The 18,862-nt window shown below is 36.1% G+C and overlaps 1 protein-coding gene across 14 annotated transcripts in view; it reads right to left on the reverse strand.

The window, feature by feature from the left end:
- Positions 1-18,862, reverse strand: part of Zbbx (zinc finger, B-box domain containing) — a 111,287-nt gene that overhangs the window by 68,142 nt on the left and 24,283 nt on the right. For all 14 annotated transcript variants that reach the window (NM_001029922.2, XM_063282111.1, XM_063282109.1 and 11 more), the window contains 3 exons: positions 16,998-17,046; positions 15,673-15,782; positions 12,623-12,718 (listed from right to left, as the gene is read on the reverse strand). In NM_001029922.2, the coding sequence (NP_001025093.2) occupies positions 12,623-12,718; positions 15,673-15,753 (177 nt within the window). In that variant the 5' untranslated portion in view covers positions 15,754-15,782; positions 16,998-17,046. The remainder of the gene's footprint in view (positions 1-12,622; positions 12,719-15,672; positions 15,783-16,997; positions 17,047-18,862) is intronic.

An 18,862-nucleotide genomic window follows, 5' to 3' on the forward strand; every position in this document is an offset into this window, starting at 1 on the left:
GCAAATAAATAATTATGAAAAATATAAAGAGTTACTTCCAACTTTCAGTTACTAAAATATACCTCTGTTCTTAGATCAAACTAATCTGTTCCAATAAATTTGCCTTTTCAGATCAACTTATTAGAAATATATTTTCATAAAAGTAGACTTTACCTTAACTGAATAGTTTATCAGAATTTAGGGAGGAAATCAATATATGATTAGTCAAAAGTTTCATCTACTCTATCTTAAAGGAAAATATCAAGAACAAGCTAGGACAAAAAGGCCAAAATTTCCATTCAGGCAATTAGAAAAAAAAACAGAATTTGTAGCAAAGTCCCTACATACACATACACAAATACAGAGAAATCCAAATATTCAGAGTGAAACAGGTGGCATGAAATGACTTACAACAGAATCTGAATTTTCAGAAGTAGTAAGAGTGCTCATTGGGGAAAGTGTGCTTACAGTGAGAGCAAGAAGACTTTGAGTTCAAGTCCTCACATCCCATGTGAAGGGACAAGTATCATCACAGGCATGCCTGTGAACCTTGTGCTGCAGGAAGATAGAGACAAGAACACTGAAGTTTGCTGCCCAGCAGCCTCACTCTGAATTCAGTGAGGTACTCTGCCTCACTCTGGATTCAGTGAGGTACTCTGCCTCACTCTGGATTCAGTGAGGTACTCTGCCTCACTCTGGATTCAGTGAGGTACTCTGCCTCACTCTGGATTCAGTGAGGTACTCCAGTTCAAGAGAGTGTATGCATGCCACACACACACAGAGACATAGACAGAGACAGAGACAGACAGAGAGACAGAGAGAGACAGAGAGAATTCAACAAATAAAAACAGAGAAAATAATCTTCCCTTGAAAGCATTGCTCTTCATGTTGCTAAAAATACTGTGACAAGTGCATAAGGTGTATAGCAGTCCAAATTGAAACTTTTTCATTATTCACAAACAAGATCAAACTCTGGAAATACAAAAAAAATTATGTGAAGATAGATCCAAATTTATCAACTTGCACACAAGCCTAAGTTCATCAAGGACCTCATCATAAAACCAGATACACTGACTCTAACAGAAGAGAAAGTGAGAAATAGCCTCAGACATGTTGGCACAGAGTACGATTTCCTGAACAGAAAGAATACCAATGATTCAGTCTCTAAGATGAATAATTGATAAATAGGACCTCATGAAAAGCTTCTATATGGTCAAGGACAGCATCAATACTACAAAAGGCAACCTACAGATTGGGAAAAAAATCTTCACCAACCCTATGTCTGATAGAAGGCTAATATCCAAAATATATAAAGAACTCAAGAACTTCCACAAAAACCAAATAACCCAATTGAAATGGGATACAGAACTAAATGGAATTCTCAACAGAGGAATCTTGAATAGCCAAAAAGAAATGATCAACATTTACAGTCATTAGGGAAATGCAAATCAAAATGACTCTGAGATTCCATCTACACCAGTCAGAATGGCTAAGATTAAAATCTCAGGTGACAACACATGCTAGTGAGGATGTGGAGAAAGGGGAACGCTCCTTCATTGCTGGTGGAATTGCAAACTGGTACAACCATTCTGGAAATCAATCTGGTGTTTCCTCAAAAACCTGGAAATAGTTCTACCTGAAGACCCAGGAAATACCACTCTGGGTCATGTACCCAATATATGCTGTACCATGACACAAGGGCACATGTTCTACTATGTTCATAGCAGCCTTACATATAATAGCCAGAAGCTAGAAGCAACCCAGATAGACCTCAAGAGAACAGTGGATACAGAAAATTTGGTTCATACACAATAGAATACTATTCAGCTTTTAAAGAAGAGAGGACATCATGAATCGTGTAGGCAAATGGATGGAACTAGAAAATATCATTCTGAGTGAGGTAACCCAGACCCAAAATGACGTCCATGGTATGTATTCACTGATAAGTGGATATTAGCCAAGAGTTATAGAATATTCATAACACAACCCTCAGAAGTTTAACAAGAAGGAAGGCAGAAGTGAGGATGCTTCAACCCTACTTAGAAGGAGGAACAAACTAATTACAGGAAACAGAGAGAAGGAGGGACAGGGGAGTGAGAGAGAGGGCAGGATCAATTTGGAGGGTAGGAACAGGAGAGAAACTCAGAGGACCAAAAGAATGAATGGAAATATGCAGCTTCTGGGGGTGGCAGTAGGGATGGGGGACCTTCTAGAAAGCCCCAGAGACCTGCAAGGTGAGAGATCCCCAGGACTCAATGGGGGTGACCTTAGCTAAAATGTTTAATGGTGGGAAGAGGGAAACAGAAGAGTAGATAGATGGGGCCCCAAGTGGAGGGCCAGGGTTACCAACCAGCTGTCAAAATATTTGACCCAGAAATGTTACTGTTTAGAAGAAATGCAAGGAGGAAAATGGAGCAGAGATTGAAGGAAATGCTGACCAGTGACCAGCCCAACTTGGGATCAGTCTCACTGGTGGACATCAAAGTCTGACACGATTACTGTTGCTATGTTGCGCTTACAGACAGATGCCTAGCATGGCTCTCCTCTGAAAGACTCTACCAGCAGCTGACTGAGACATATGCAGATACTTACAGCTAACCATTAGACTGAGGTCAGGACTCCTCAGGACTCCTATGGCAGAGTTAGGTGTAGGATTGAAGATGCTGAAAGAGATTGCAACCATGTAGGAGAAGCTACAGTCTCAACTAACTCTTGGAGCTCCCAGAGACTAAGCGATCAACCAAAGAGCATACACTGGCTTATTGGAGATCCCCAGCATACATGTAGCAGAGGACTGACTGCTCTAGCCTCAGTTGGAGAGGATGAACCTAATCATTCAGAGACTTGAGGCCCCAGAAAAGGAAGATGCGTTGGGGGACGGGAAGAGCACCCTCTCAGAGGCAAAGGGTAGGGGAGTAGGAAGAAGAACTGGGGGACCAGGAGATGGGGCAGCATCTAGAACATAAATAAATAAAATAATTTAAAACAAACAAACAAAAACAAAAAACCAAAACAAAGTCATGGGCCTGAACTTTTTTATCAACTTCAAATCTAAAGCAGAACTTAGACTTTAAAATGCACCTTTCTTATAAAGTGCTGACTGGTATCTCTCAGGTTTTACTAATTGCTGAAATATTTTTCCCTTAAACTAAGAAGATAATCAAAATGATCAAAAGTGTTGACATTTGTAGTTTATTTATGTGTAACTTATTACAAATGTAATCCATCATACAGCTGATAAATGGTACCTGATAAATACTATCCAGATTTGATATTTAATACTATCATAAAGTTACAGATCATATAAAATAAAGCACATCTCATTCAGTTAAAATATTTTTTGAAAGGACAAGATGACATGTGAATGCAATCGCTCTAAATATAATGTATTTTCAATCGTGCAAGCATCCAGTCTCAGGAAAAGAAAAGCATAATTAGTGTCTAAATAATTGTACCTTTCAATTTTTTTATTGCATCAAGAACTTCTTCTTATGGAGCAATCTTTAAGGCAGGAGAACCAAAGAAAGCAACATGGGGAATTCACACCTGCAATCTTGCTACCTATTTGCAGTTTTGATGCCATATAATTATGTACTATATTAATTATCTTAGCAAGTACTTGCTCTTGTTTTCAACTAATATTACGTGTACAATGAATGCATTCAGCTGAGTTACCTGCTTTCAATAATTACTCACATTTGAGCTACACGAAGAACAAATGACTTCATATTCAATTATTTGAATAGCAGAGTTTGAGACACAGCAGTATAAAGTGATCAAGAAACCTGTAATATTTGGGTTTAAATATAGTATTCCTCTTGCATTTTTATTCTATAGAGAGTGATGAGCCGAAACTAACTTAACATAAACCACTGTAAAGCTGTGAAACCTTAGGAAACAACATAAACCTTATTTACATAGAATAAAGGCTCCCAAAATATCCACCATTGTGTCATCAAATAAAAGTTTTGATATTTGGTGAGACATCAAAGATTGCCCAAATAATATTTTATTATCTAAAATCTGAATAAGAAGGAAATAGGAATTGCTAAATGCCTGACAATTATAATCTGAAACTTGCATTTACTATTCTATAAAAATTTTGCAAAATGTTTTAATATGCACATGTGGAAAGAGCCCTCAGTGTACAAGGCCTACTGTCATTACAGATACTTCTGTGACTATCAGAACTGTAGAATTTGCTCATCTCTTAAAGTATATTTACTTACAATTTTATGTTTGGGAATTTTTATCTGTATACATATTTGTACAACACATGTGCCTGTTGACCACATAGGCTAGAAGAGGGTATCATATAGCCTGAAATTGAAGTCACTGTCCGTTATGAGCTGTCATGTGAGTACTGGAAATCAAGCCTGGAGCCTCTGGAAGAGCAGCCAATAATCTAAATGGCTGAGCCTTTTCTCCAGTCCTAAGACCTAACTCATCTTTGAACTTCATTGAACTCTTATCTCTGCTTTCCCTCTCCTATTACTTATTAGTATTCATTATTTTATTTTGACTATTTATTTATCTGTTTTGGTTATCACATATCAATATACTCACGCAATGAGTAGGCATTTATTCTATGCATTTATTCATTACTTATTTTTCTCTAGCTCCATGTTAAATGCCCTCGTCTCTAAAACACACTATTTAAGGGAATAATGTTACTTTTGCAGCAATCAATTAAGTATGTTGTTATAACTAAGGTGATGATAATGCACCCATGAATGTTAACATCATCAATCTTTATAAATTAATTATGTGAAGATATTGCTTAACAATTTCCTCAAGAAAATTATGAAATTGCTGAATATAAATGTTATTTTAAATAACTCTTTGAACTTATAATTAATGTTACTTGGTTTCATAAGCATTAAATGTAAATGGCATAAGGAAAAGGTTAGATTCAAGGAAAACTTTCTATGAACAATAAAATTCGATGCACATAGCACATGCTACAAGCAGAAAAGTTTTTATATTGTCATTGACTTTTCTCCACAGTACTGTAAGTATCTGAGTTTGCCTATATAACTTTATCTTAAGACACTCTTTGCACAAACATGAAAGACCACTCTCTTCTCCCTTTGAAATTCGCTCAAGACTTCTCTACATTAAATCCATTCACTGCAGGGATCTTCTCCACTGCATTGGGTGCTCTACCTGTCACACTTATAATACATTCTCTAAATCATCCATTGCTCTAGAATGATAATAGAAGCCCTACTTTTTTTCCTGCCTGCATTTCCAATTCTCCTCATTTCCTTTTCCCAAACTTTCCTGTCTAAGTAAATGATTTGACTGATAAAGTCACTCTCTTGAAAGCATGATAGTCTAACCAAAGATTCCTAGAACCCAAGTGAGAGCCAGGTACAGTGATTCATATGCAACTGTAGCTCTAACTCTTGTGAAACAAAGGAAGGACTCCTAGGAGCTCCTGAGCTATGGAGTCTGGCCTATCTAATAAATTTACTGTCTATGAGAGACACTGTCCTCAAACAAATTAGTAAATAACATGTACATATGTGATTCTGGTTCCAGGAGACTAAGTAGAGCAATATAGAGAGACCTTTTCATCCCCCTGCAACATATATACACAAAAGTAAAGCAAAACAAACAGAACGAATAAAAAAACTTAAATTGAAAATATCTTAACATTATTGACGATAGCCCCAAATATGAAGGCAACACAAATAACCATCAAATGATGAATACATGGATAAACTCTGGTAAGGCCATGCAACAGTGTTGCTGCTTGTCCATAAAATTAAGTGAAATACTGAAGCACTATGACAACTAAAGGTTAGAACATCACAGTAAGGTAAACTGATTGCAAGTTACATATTTTTGCAAATCAGGCTAATCTATAAGAGAGAAAATAGAAGATCATTGGCAATGAATAGGAATGCCGGGAGCATGACAGTAGCGGTGAAGGACCATTTGAGTTCCACATTGACCTCAAATTTGACCTCAAAATTAACTAGACCTACAATTTCACAAGTCAGCAAGAATGCAAACATCCACTGAACTTTACATCATACATGGTTAAACCTATAATATCCTCTCTTTAAAATTATATCTTCTCTGTGAAAAACAATCCTATCAATTGTTCCCAGAAAAGTATTTTTATTGGTCTTCCTATCAGTCTAATTTTGAAATTCTGAGTGCATGATCAAACACTTAAATGAAACATTGACCAGGCATTCTGCCGGAGTTAAACTGTCAGACTCTCAATGCTCTCACCAAGCTGGGCAGCAGTTAACTCAGAAGCAGGCATATTGGCTTGCCAGCAGGAAAGTTTCTGTCAGTGTTTGTTTGGGAGAGGCCCTATGTCGGGGTCTAGGCAGCAGCAGAGTCTTGGTATATATAAGATGCCTGACTTTTGGTTCTTATTTTCCAGGGAGCCAATGTGCACTCCATGGCTTCTAAAATCCCACAGGGGCTGTAGCAGTTACAAAGCTTTCTGCAGGTAGGAGGCTCTATTTATCCTACATCTGCAGTTTTTCCCTGCAAAAATAAAATTTGGCTTATACAAGTCATATTTACCATAAATATGCTTCAGAGGCACCTTTTTCAACTTCTCCAAAAACTACAAAATTAACTAAAGGCCAAATTTGACACACATGAGGGAATTCTTTTGTAAAATTTTCACCTGTAAAGTATATCAACATTTATATTCTTCATTGAATTTTGGCTAATACATTCTTTAGCTTTCAAAATAGAGAGAAAAATAAAATTTTGCAACCTAAAATCCTTATGCTATTTCAGGGATGTGATCATGTCATTAGGAATCCATTCACATTTTTATTCCCTCAAAAATTGATTTCTAAGGGCCAGATACAGGAACTGAGAATTCTGACACAAATAGATGTGGTACATTTCTTATAGGAGTTGGAATTTTATCAGAAGACATAGAAGAGTGAGGAACAAATAGTAATATGATTTTTTTAAGAATCCCTTAATTGAGTTGGTACAAAGTGATAATTAGATTAAGGTGACATGAACTTAGCCCTGTCATATTAGAATAAGCACCATTCATACTCAAGCAATAGTAAAGAAACAACAGTACTTTTCCTCGAAGTACTATGTATGTACTGAGTACTAAGTACATTAATATGTATTGGTTTATATTATTTCCAGAATCATTTTGTAATTTGCCTGTAAGATCTTGTGTGCTTGTGATAATTCCCTTTGAAGAGTAACTTCTAGGTATCTGCCTCAGTCTGCCTTATTGATGAGTTTAGAAGAAGACTCTGAGCAAGCTCAATTCAATTCCTTCATGGGTCCAGAGTAGAACATGTTCCAATTTAGGCATCAGTCAACCATCTGGGTAATTCTACCCTCCCACAGATATTTAGACAACTCTAGGAGCAACAACAAGCTCATGGTCTTAACACCCGTGCCATGACTGGTGACTTTGACTCTGTAGTATAGCGGCTGTTCCTATCTATCCCCTCACACTTGAATGCTGACTTCTAGGTTTCTATGCACTGACCTTTAAAAATTCTATCATTCCCTAAACCTAAGTCAATAACAAGCTTTAAGTTTACTCTGAATTCTACATTGTCATGAATTGAATTCTCCTCAAAAATAATTGTAGAATTTGTCTTCCAGAGTCTTACTAAAGAGTGTTCAGGAAACACCAACTTAAGGCAACATAAGAGTGAAAAGCAGGAAAAGAATAATATGCTTACCTCAGTGCAGGAATTATAAAGGTCACCAGAGTTGGTCCAAATTGAAACAAATAGGCCGGTTGAAATTGTTTCAGGAAGACAGGGTGGGGATTATGATATGGGCTGTAGGTCTGCCTCTAGAATCCATTCAAATGTAAATCCCACGTGTGTTGTGCTGAGATGTAGTACCAAGTGAGATCTTTACATGATGATTATGACCAACCAAATCATTTATCAATAGTTTCCTGGAATTTTATTTTTGTACCTGTAGCTATGTGATAGTCCGTACAACCTCAGTCCTCTTTACTGTCTTATGTGCCACAAGGCCCTCTTTTCCAGTTGCAGTCCCTCGAGTGTGGCCCTTCCAGCCTCAAAAGCTGTCATCTGAATATAGTGTTTATTGCCTATAAATTATACAGCTTGCGTAGTATATCAGCAGAATACAAACAAATGAAGCGACCCCTTTAAAATAGTGTTAAATTGGTAGATACTATAAGAAAGGAAAATTCTTGGAGTGCATCTCAATACTGTCCCACCTCCAGCAGTTTTCAAGCACTTAAGGAAGTGTGTCTGTAAGCTTGAAATAAAGGAATCTGAGTGACACACACATCACACTGGTAATATGCATGTGTACGGCAAATGGCCTTTGTAAAACTACCCAAGTAATTATGATATTCTCCACAATGACTAATCATTATACCAAAATATATCATTTTAAACCTTAATGGGACAGAGATAATGTGTGCCTAAATTCGGATAATGGACAATGTCAACTTAAAAATGTAAAATATAATGAAGTTAATAAGCATAAATTGTATTCTGGTACTGAGAGTCATTTAATGAGCCATTATTTCCATGTATGTTAATGTATACAAACATAGATTCCCAGTTACACTCATGTTTATATAAGCACACCTTCCCTTGGAGATAAGATGCTTTATCCGAGACAGCATCAATTTCTACCCTGGATAGTCTCTTCTTTTTTTTCTAACCACCCCCATTCTGAGGTTTCATCATTGCAATTAAGAGAATCTCCATTCTAATTAAGAAAAGCTACTTACTATAATCTATCTATTAATGATTTACTTAATCCAACCTCCCCAGTGAATGTCTTACTTCACAGTAGAATGCCTTTTGTGTTTTCTGTAGCCTTCTATTTCTCTGATTAGTGTTCTCCTTGTCTGAGCATTTATGTTAAAAAGGAAATACGGATGCTTGATATATTAAGATCTTATTTTTTCATTTTTGTTGGTTATCTTATTTATTTACATTTAAAATGTTACACCCCTTCCCAGTTTTCCCTCCACAAACCCCCGGGGCCCTCCCCCTGCCTCTATGAAGATGTTCCCCTACCTACCCAGTGACCTAGCACTGAATCATTGAGGCCCAAGGGTGATTCCCCTCCCATTGATGCCAGATAAGGCTGTCTTCTGCTACATATGCTGCTGCAGCCATGGGTTCCCCCATGTATGCTCTTTGAGGGGACCCATGACTCCAGTTTGAGAAAAAAAATGAGTTTCAGTATTGACAAATTTTCTAACTAAAGAAGTACAACTTTTGTAGTTTGCAACTGCTTCCATTACCTTTACACTTTATTCTGCACATGATTAACTATTTAGCAGGACTTGAAAAAGGCAGGAATACCTGACATATTTCAATCATTGCCAAGTATAGATAAGCCATAAATTAAACAGAATATCTTTTAACATTAGTGTTAGTGCACATGGTAGTTATAATAAACAGCTTGCTTTTAGTATTCTAGGAACTTTAATTTTTAAAACTACATAGCATTTTACAAATGCATGTAATGACTGAATCACAATATGAATTGATATGTAGAACAAGGACTTGTATGGTTTAAAAGTATCAAATTTGCTAATTTATTATAAAACTACAACAATTACCATAGATTAAAGAATCTAAAATATAGTAATTGGCTATTAGTCAAGAATGTTTTCTCCTTACATAGCAATTTATTTCTATAGCAATACTTAATATTTTTATATCAGCTATCTGTCTCAAGTCTCAGATTAGGTATAAATTCCATGGTCAATGAAATCACATGATTATAATCACTACCAAAACGATAAAACACAAAAACAAAAATATTCATCAATGAGATCTACAAAGTAAGGATATCCAAATTACAACCATTTGGATACAAGGTCCAAAGACCAGGGGAAAAAGCAAAAATGAACAAGAAATAACAGGGAGGAGACAAACAGAGACATAGACAGAAAGACAGAGAGGCTGAAGAGAGGGAAGGAGGGAGGGAAGAAGGAAGGAAAGAAGGAAAAAACAAGAAAGGGAGGAAGGAAGACAGACAGACAGGAAAGAAAGAAAGGAAGAAAGGAAGGAAGGAATGAACAAACGAACGAAGGAACGAAGGAACAAAGGAAGAGAAAGAAAGAAAACAGGCAAATAGGCAGAAGGCAGGCCAGCATGCAGACTTCCCTAGACTTGCCCCATAACAGCACTGTTATCCACAGACTGGAGGGCAATAGGGTGATATAACATGAGTGTAGAAGAGACAGTGTTCTCCGTATTAGATGGCATTTTTGATGCATCAAAACCTTCCAAGGAGGCAGGGTGGCCTCTTTGATTCAATACAGATGAAATTCATCCATCCTTACTTTTAGAAACAAATGTGTTTTCTCAATTTCAAATTCCTAAGAAGCTTAAATATCAATTTTCTATTTGTGGCTTAACATTTCCTCATCTGCAGTCAGAAAGTACTTTGGCAGCAGTATTTTATGTGTTCTTATCTCACACACACACACACATACACACATACACACACACACACACACACACACAGAAAAGAAAAATAGAATATGGTGGCCGAAGTGAGAGATAGGTTCATTGGCTTTGTTTGGGTAATGTTTCTCAAGGCAGAGGTACATGGAACCACCAAATGAGCTTGCATATATGCAACGAATATCTATAAATTATATATTAATAAAAATGCAAAAATAGCCTGCAGATTGCTGTAAGTGCTCTCTGCAAAGGCACTATGGAGCCCACAGGAAATTTACATTTCAAAATAAGTATAATCTAGTTTTAAAAATGTATAATAGTTAATATGTGCATAGTAAATGCTTTCTCACTTTCTTGATTCTACATTTAGAATTTCACAAGATTTGAGTCTGAAAAGATCAAATTAATCTAAATCAAGTTATAGAATACACTTCAATGATTCTGATAGGGAAATGTAGACAAAAAAAAAAAAAGACTCAGTGTTGAGAAGGTACTCTCTAGTGTGGGTTGTTTTGATGAGCATGATTTGACCCGCATTATGTCCACAAATCTACAGAAAGTCATATTCAGGTCCTATGAAGAATGTGTGGGGATCAGACAGAGGGGAAGTGGGAAGAGAAGACACAGAAAAAGAGAAGTCATTTTGGATACATTAAGAAGCTTAAGCACCGAGATTAAAGGAAGAAGCTGTGGTTCACTCTCCTTTATATCTGCATCACAAAGCTTCATTATGTTTCTTTTCATTGAGTGAATTGTGTTGAATGAATAAACCATCCAGGGGAAACTTTCTATTAGGAACTTATAGTAAGGTCATTGGTGTTGACATTCATCACAAGGAATGCTTATAGCAGTTACATTTTAACAGTTAGGCTCCCTTTTGTAGACTAATTTTGATTTCTTGAGGTATTCAGTTAAATTGTCCCAAAGGTAAGGAGTGTTTTGCTTTCCATATTATTTGTCCTTTCTGTTTGCAAGCTTCAAACAATGCATGACAATTCAAAAGTAATGTACAGGGGTTGAGAAAGTAGCTCCTTAAGTAGTATGCTTGCCTAGGAAGGCAAAGACCCTTAAAACCAGGCATGGTGGAATACATTTGTAAATTGGGTGCTGTGATGGTGGAGAAATAAAAGATCCCTATGACTCCTGGATTAGGCAGCTCAGCCTGAGCAGCAAGCTTAGGTTCTTAGGGAGAAACAAAGTCACAAAAACAGGGTTGCAGATTCATCAAGAATGACAGCTTCAGCTAGTCTGTGCACGCACACACACACACACACACACACACACACACACACACACACACGGGGTGGGGGTCTGTAATGGCACATAAGGCATATCTATTAGATGCTTTATTTTCTTCCTCATAATGGGTCAGAATCTTTAGGAACTAGATATATTTATACTGAAAGGACATGTAGATTGGCAGAAAGATTGGAATCTCACAAACATGTTTCCAAACACAAATCTGGTCAACTCCTTTTCATTCTCTATGGGCTACTAGAATCTGTAGCTATTAAGTCACATCATTGATTCTCATTTTATCTCCAGATTCTTACCATCAGGATACTAGCCATGTTAACCTATGTCTATGTAATGTCACTATCTAGCATAGACCCAGTTTCCTAGAATACACTCCAGCAACAAAAGGAATTAATTTATGACGAATGATTGCAACATTTATGCTAATCAGTGTAATGCCATCTCTATTACCTTACCACGTAATTTCTTTACCTATGAAAGCTTTAAAGGTTTTTATTGGGACTAAAGTTAAGGCACTTTACAAAGTTGTCAATATAGTTAAAACAGCAAATATAAAATTCTAGCCTATGGAAAAAAAAGAATGCCCTGAAGAGATGAGCTTATCTAAATAATAGTGCAAAAAGATGAACAAATGTTTACATAACACGAAAGGAAACAAATTTCTCTCCATAAACTAGCTAGTAATAGCACTTAAAATAAGTCAATTCCTAATAATACTGTGATGGATGAGAATATTGTCTCATCTTAATATTGTAATCAAACTAAGTATTTGAGGGACCATATTAAATGAGTTTAAATGCCAAAATAGAATCTATATTAGCACTCAGTGAAATAATTTTAAGATACATGTCAAGGATGAATGTACACAAGATTTCAAAAATTAATTTTCTGAATTCTCTTAATAAGATGTTTAAATGCATATCATCTTCGGAATGGATGCAAAAGAATCTTACCTGTAATAGAGTTGTTCTGTGGAACTTCAGTGCCCCCTTCTGGTGCATTCTAGCAAAGCAGCCTGAACAATAGTCTTCACCACATTCCAGGCATACCTTTAAAGACACAGGCGTGTACACATGATTCTGCACAATGACGGCCCGACTTTCAGAAAAGATTTGCACAATGGTGTTATTGTCCTCATGTTTATTCCTCAAACTACACAGATGTCATGGGAATGAAAAAGCACTGAAATACTAATGTTTAACATAAAAAGACTACTATCATGATATGAATTGTAAACAAGTACCATTTCACAATGACCGTAAGACAAGTAATAGGACCTAGTCAGTCCTCGAGGTGGCAGAAGTAAAACAGCATTGAAAGTTCAAGCTGTCATTTTATGATAGCTTTTATTTTTATACATATTGGCAAAGGCTGAAAATAATATACATAATGTTCCTTTCAAATATTTCAATATACTTCCATGAATATGCACCATTCTTGTACATTCCTTGTATTTCCTTAAAATATAATTTTGAAAAAGATTTGTTCACAAAGAATAGAAAAAAACAAGATGTATTGTTTGTGATGAGTAGGATGGTTGTAGACCATGGCCACTAATATGCTCATCATCGAGTTTCCTGGTTTTATGAAAGTGTAGTGTTTGAACTGTGCAAAGTTTGGGCATGTAGTATACCTATTTCCATGATGTTGGTAGGAATCCCTTCAGAGAGGGGGGAAATAAAACTTTACTCTGAGTGAAGGTACTATTATGAAGCTACAGTTTTGCTTCAACACCTTCACAGGGCAGTGAGCTGTAGGGTAAAGAACTAAGAGACTTCCTTTGTTTCAGTTTGGCCCAAGCTGAGAACCAAAACTGAAAACATGAAAAAGTAGGTAAATGGAAGAAGAGCGAGGGTATAAGAAGGTCTATGTCAAGAAGTGATGAATATTGCTGAGAAAGGTCAGTGATTGAACGAACAGAAGTGTTTATCATGGTTCAAATCTGGAGTTTTATGTCATACAACATGGATATTATTGTGGCTTTTCCATTAGCTTGTGTGCTCAAGCAGGTCAAGTGCAATATAACAAAGTAATTGATGGTTGAAAAACTAATAACATCCTTAAGAAAATAAAACATATTTTAGATAACTATATGGTCTATTATTAATTAAACATAATGTCAATGGGTAGTGAGAACATAAAATTGAAACTTTTTATTTAGCAAGAAAATAGAGACGGCCCCTAAATCATAACAAAAAGTCTTTAATGTGCAATTTTGAAGTGTCGCATAAGTGTTAAAGATAGATCTATGTGGCAGCCTTATACAAATGACTATCTCAAAATGTATTCTGCATGATTTTCTTGAATATACCACTTAATATTTCACTGAATTTCTCATAAACCTTTGGCAGTTTCTACCACATAATATGATACAAAAAAAACTTAAAATTGGGTGCAGCATATATTTCCTAAGCCAAGTATTTATTAACAGATGCTTAAAGAAAACAGCCCAACAGATATTTGTAGACTGAAAGATCAAAGCTAGAGTTGCCAACTTAGCTTGCATATTTTGTTATACAAGCATATTTAGATTTAAATGGGTTAGAATGACTGCCAACTGGAAAATCATTTTAGGCAGTTTGTGCAACTGGCAGAAACTTACTAACTCATTGATAAGGATTCCATTCTACTGCATAGCTTCCTCAGACACCAGGATGCACTTTTAAAAAACTATCAGGTTGATTTGGCAAATTCCAAATTGGCTTTATTAGTTTTCAGAACTCATTTCAATCTAATTAAATCATCTACATATGCTAAATTAATGTTACTTGACTTCCTAATTTTAGCATAAAAAATAGCCTAAAGCCACTGATATGTCGTTTTAAATTATACATTTGGAAGTGTTGGGTTTTACCAATATTTGTAAAAGCACAAAGTCTACAGGTGACAAGCTAATGACAAAATCATTTTAGTTGTTGTCTCCTTTATATGTATCAGATGCAGTGGCAAGCATTTTATTAAATTATAACCATCGATAGCTTTGTGTCATAAGGTACAGGTAGGAAATCATCTACAGAAGAACAATGTAATTAATAAGGTCATGGAATTTACAGGGGAGGTGGCATGCACAACTCTAAACTGAAAACCACTTAATCTAACCAAGGTAAAACAGGTAGGATATGAAACTACTACAAAGAAACATATGGGGAGTGGTGTCCAACCTTTCAAAATTATGACAGGACATTGTGTTTACTGTAGAGATATTTTTGCATATGTATGTGTTGCTAAGCATGAGTGGAAGATAAGAGGATCCAGCCTGTGTATGCTATTGGGTTGCTGGCTCAGCCTTTGAGAGCTCTCTGGGTCCATATTAGTAGTTAGGTCTTCCTGTGGTGTTACCATCCCATCATCGATCTTTCGTTCAACTCTTCCATAAGGATCCCCAACCTCTGTTCAATGTTTGACTGTTTGTATCTGTATCTGTTTCAGTCAACTTCTGGGTAGAACCTCTCAGAGGACAGTTATGCTAGGCTCCTGTCTCCAGACATGTGTAGCTAATTCTCCATGTGGTTCCCTAACAACTTGGAGTTCATTCTTCCCCTGAAAGCTGTAGCCTGACTGTGGTATCCATTCCCCGACAGAACTGCCTTGTCCATCCTCAGTTGGAGAGGGTGCATGTAATCCTGCAGTAACGATGTGCCAGGGTGGGGGAATACCTGGAGGACCACACTCCAGAAGTGAGAAGGGGATGGGGAAATAGGGGAAGGGACTATGTGAGGGAGTACCGGGAGGGAGCCAGCTTTTGGAAAGTAAACAAATTTGTTAAAAATGTAAATATAGAAAGGAAAAGAAAAGAAAGCAGGTATGATTTTAATTGATGCTATTAAACAAGAGCGAGAGAATAATGTTTAGTGACTATATATAGATACTAAACTTATCTGTTATCACATAGGGAAACAGTGATGAAAACAAACAGCACAGGGCTGTGCTAGTGGGTTCAGGAGGGAGAGGTTTGATTAAGGGCTGTGATATGTCTATTTCACTTGCATTGCAGTGTACTTACAAGGAGAGCAGCTTTGTTCTCACACTGTCCACAAACTTTTCTTTTAGTCTTTGGGTTTTCGCTTCCAGTAGAATGTGCCATTTTGTAACTAACTTGTTGTTTTGCTGGAGCTAGAAGAAAAAGATATTAGTACCATCAGTCCAAAGTATGATGTTTGCTTTCTTATCAATGTAATGAAACCATGAGTGTTTCCAAATTCTAACACAGCACTTAAGCAGTAGCAGCATAAGAAGTGTATGCAGGCAAGTCTGATGTGTTTGTTCATTGGAGAGCCTGTGAAAACCCCTGTGGTATCATGAGTAAGGGACCCATGCATCCAAATTCTGTCTGCTTTGCTTTGACCCCCATTGGCGTGAACATCCATCACTACACAATACTGAGAATGCTACTCTTGATAGGTTTCTTATGTATTACTCTCCTTTCCATGAATACAAGTGAAGTCCATTTAGAAAACTTCTGAATAGACCATGATATACATTTATAATACATAGTTACTTGACTTGTCGCTGCAACTAAACACACTTGCCTAAAGCAATTTAAGAAATGGAGCGTTTTGGTTTTGGCTTTACATTCTAGGTGATAGAGTTTTAGTAAGGAAGTCATGCTGGAAAGAGGAGAAAAAAAGTCTTATGTCAGTCAGGAAGCAGAGAGAGATGCATGCTGCTGCCAGCTGCCTTTGTGCACTTTTTCAGTCTATGACACTAGACTATAGATTGGAGCCATCCATATTTGGTGTGCATCTTTCCAAATCAATTAACCCAATCTAGATAATCCCTCAAAGATTTGCCCAGCCTTTGTGAGTATGTTTCCATGTAAGCCTAAATTGTAGCAACTGGACAAAGGATTTGTCACAATATGTTTGTATATTTATATTGCATTGTATAGGGTTCTTGAATTTAGCCCATCAAATTATGCTAGCATTCATGTATAAATATTGTGTTACTTTGAGATCTCTGTACATTCAAATACTTTTTAAGATGTGAAGCAACTTTTAAATATGTTTCATGTCCTAGAGTGGTTATCATAATTTATAATTTTATGCTGCTAAATTTCCTACTTGGTTTAAAGATTAAATTGAAATGTATAAAGAAAAGTTTTTGCTTTTGGAGAGAATTATTAGTTTTAATGATATTCTAAGTTGATATCTTGATGTAAAATATTGAATAAAACTTATTTTGAAAACTAAAATAACATCATGTGGTAACTGAGAAGCTTTATTCTACATGAATTATTGCAGTTTATAAAATCCCATGTGAAGACTCTCTGTGAATATATATGCTATGAGAAGAACTTTAACTTTAGCATATAATAAAAAAGGTGCTCACCTTGAATCTCTTCCTTAAGTAACTTCAATTTCACTTTTCCAGCAGAGAGCTGCATTAATGAAATAGATGTCATTTTCAGCTACACACTCTCTTATCCAAAAAAGTTTAATTATTAACAGAATGTCAGATATCTGTACCAATTGAGTGCATCTTACAAAATGTATTATTTGAAAATAATACAAAATTAAAAGGATAATTAAAAGTATTGTAAACGTAAATTTTCATTAAAAAGAAAATAATTAAATTAATAAATATCATATATATATATATCACTTTTGGTTTTATTGTTTTTGATACAAGGTCTCACTAGGGAGCATAGGCTAACCTCTAACTCATGATCATCCTAAGTAAATTGACACTACAATCATGAGCCACCATGCCCAGTTTTTAGACAAAATTTTTCAAAATAGACCAGGAATATTTTTCTTATTATATAAAGCTTCAGAGGACAATGCAAGAACATAATATAGTTTGAGTATAACAATAACTGTTGTATGTCAGCATGAATTGGTTTGAAGAAAAGATTAGAATTCATATTGTAAAGGTTTGGAAGTTGCTTCTTCCGTCTGAAACACAAGAGTCTGGTATTTGTACAGACTGAATCTACACCAAATTCTGACTGAGCCATTTCGTTCACATAACTGCAGAAGCCAGTGGTGTCACCTTAGTTGTACAGTTCAGAGAACCACATTTAAGCACCATGGTCTTACCTAGCATATGTATTATTTATGATCCCCAAATTGTCTATGTGATTGTTTAAAGATACTTGAGAAAGTACAAGCCAGTGTTGGGTATTTCAATATAGACAATCCCTTGAAACCTTTGGATCTTAACACTGTAGGCAGCAGAAGAGACCCGATGACTGAACACACTCTCCTGGATCTTGTTAGAAACAAGCATTTAAAGTCCACAAGTGAGCACAGAGGATGATGTGCATTTACATAGACACTGCCGATTCATGCCCAGCTTGCAATTTGCAATTTGCATGCTCAATTGCCCAATTTGTACATGAAGATATGAGAACAATGGCCACCTCTATATCGATAGCTACACCAACTGCAGTCATCTTTGAAAATTTAGGCCTAATTATTCTCTATGGTTTTGCTTCAATGAGGCACTTATTGTTCACATTCTTTGAAGTAGCTGTTCAGATGTTTTCTCTACCAAACATAGCAGAAAAGAAAGTAGAATGGGAATAATCAACTTTTATATAAAACACACTTTTATGTTTTTAAGTGGGTAATGTTATATAAGTAACAGATAAATTTAACCTCACTTTTTATAACTGAATTATCCAGTATGGCTACCATAATGACACACTGAATTGCAATGAGATCAGCCTGGCTATGAGCTCCTTAGGATGATTAGCTATGTCAGGAAGTAAATTATTAACAAAATTTTATAATTTACTTTTATTACTATGAGTAATATTTGTCTGTTCTATAAACGTATTCATATTTACTTCAAATTATCCTAATTACATAGAAATATTCGAGTGAATAAGCTACAAGCTCCTAATTTCAGTCTAATTGAATTTTGTCATTAAATCTGATTTTTATGCTTGAAAAATAATTGAGTGATAAAGTAGCATTGCTGGATGGACACTAACGCACACATGCATGTTTACATGCTTCTGGATATCTGAAACAAGAATTTAATACAATTATTGCTGTGCCAGCAGGCATTGAACAAGAGCTTCCCAATGCCGGGACAGTTTAACTGGTCCTGCCATCCATAACATCTGAGCAATTGGGGTAGACTAAGCTATGCTCTGTTGTCTGCGGGCATCACAAACACCTGCAACCTGGCACCTGCACTGTTTTTGTGCCCAAAGTGCCCTCAACAGGTGCTTTTTCAACAATCTT

This window comes from Rattus norvegicus, chromosome 2 (genome assembly GCF_036323735.1).
Source record: "Rattus norvegicus strain BN/NHsdMcwi chromosome 2, GRCr8, whole genome shotgun sequence".
NCBI lineage: Eukaryota > Metazoa > Chordata > Mammalia > Rodentia > Muridae > Rattus > Rattus norvegicus.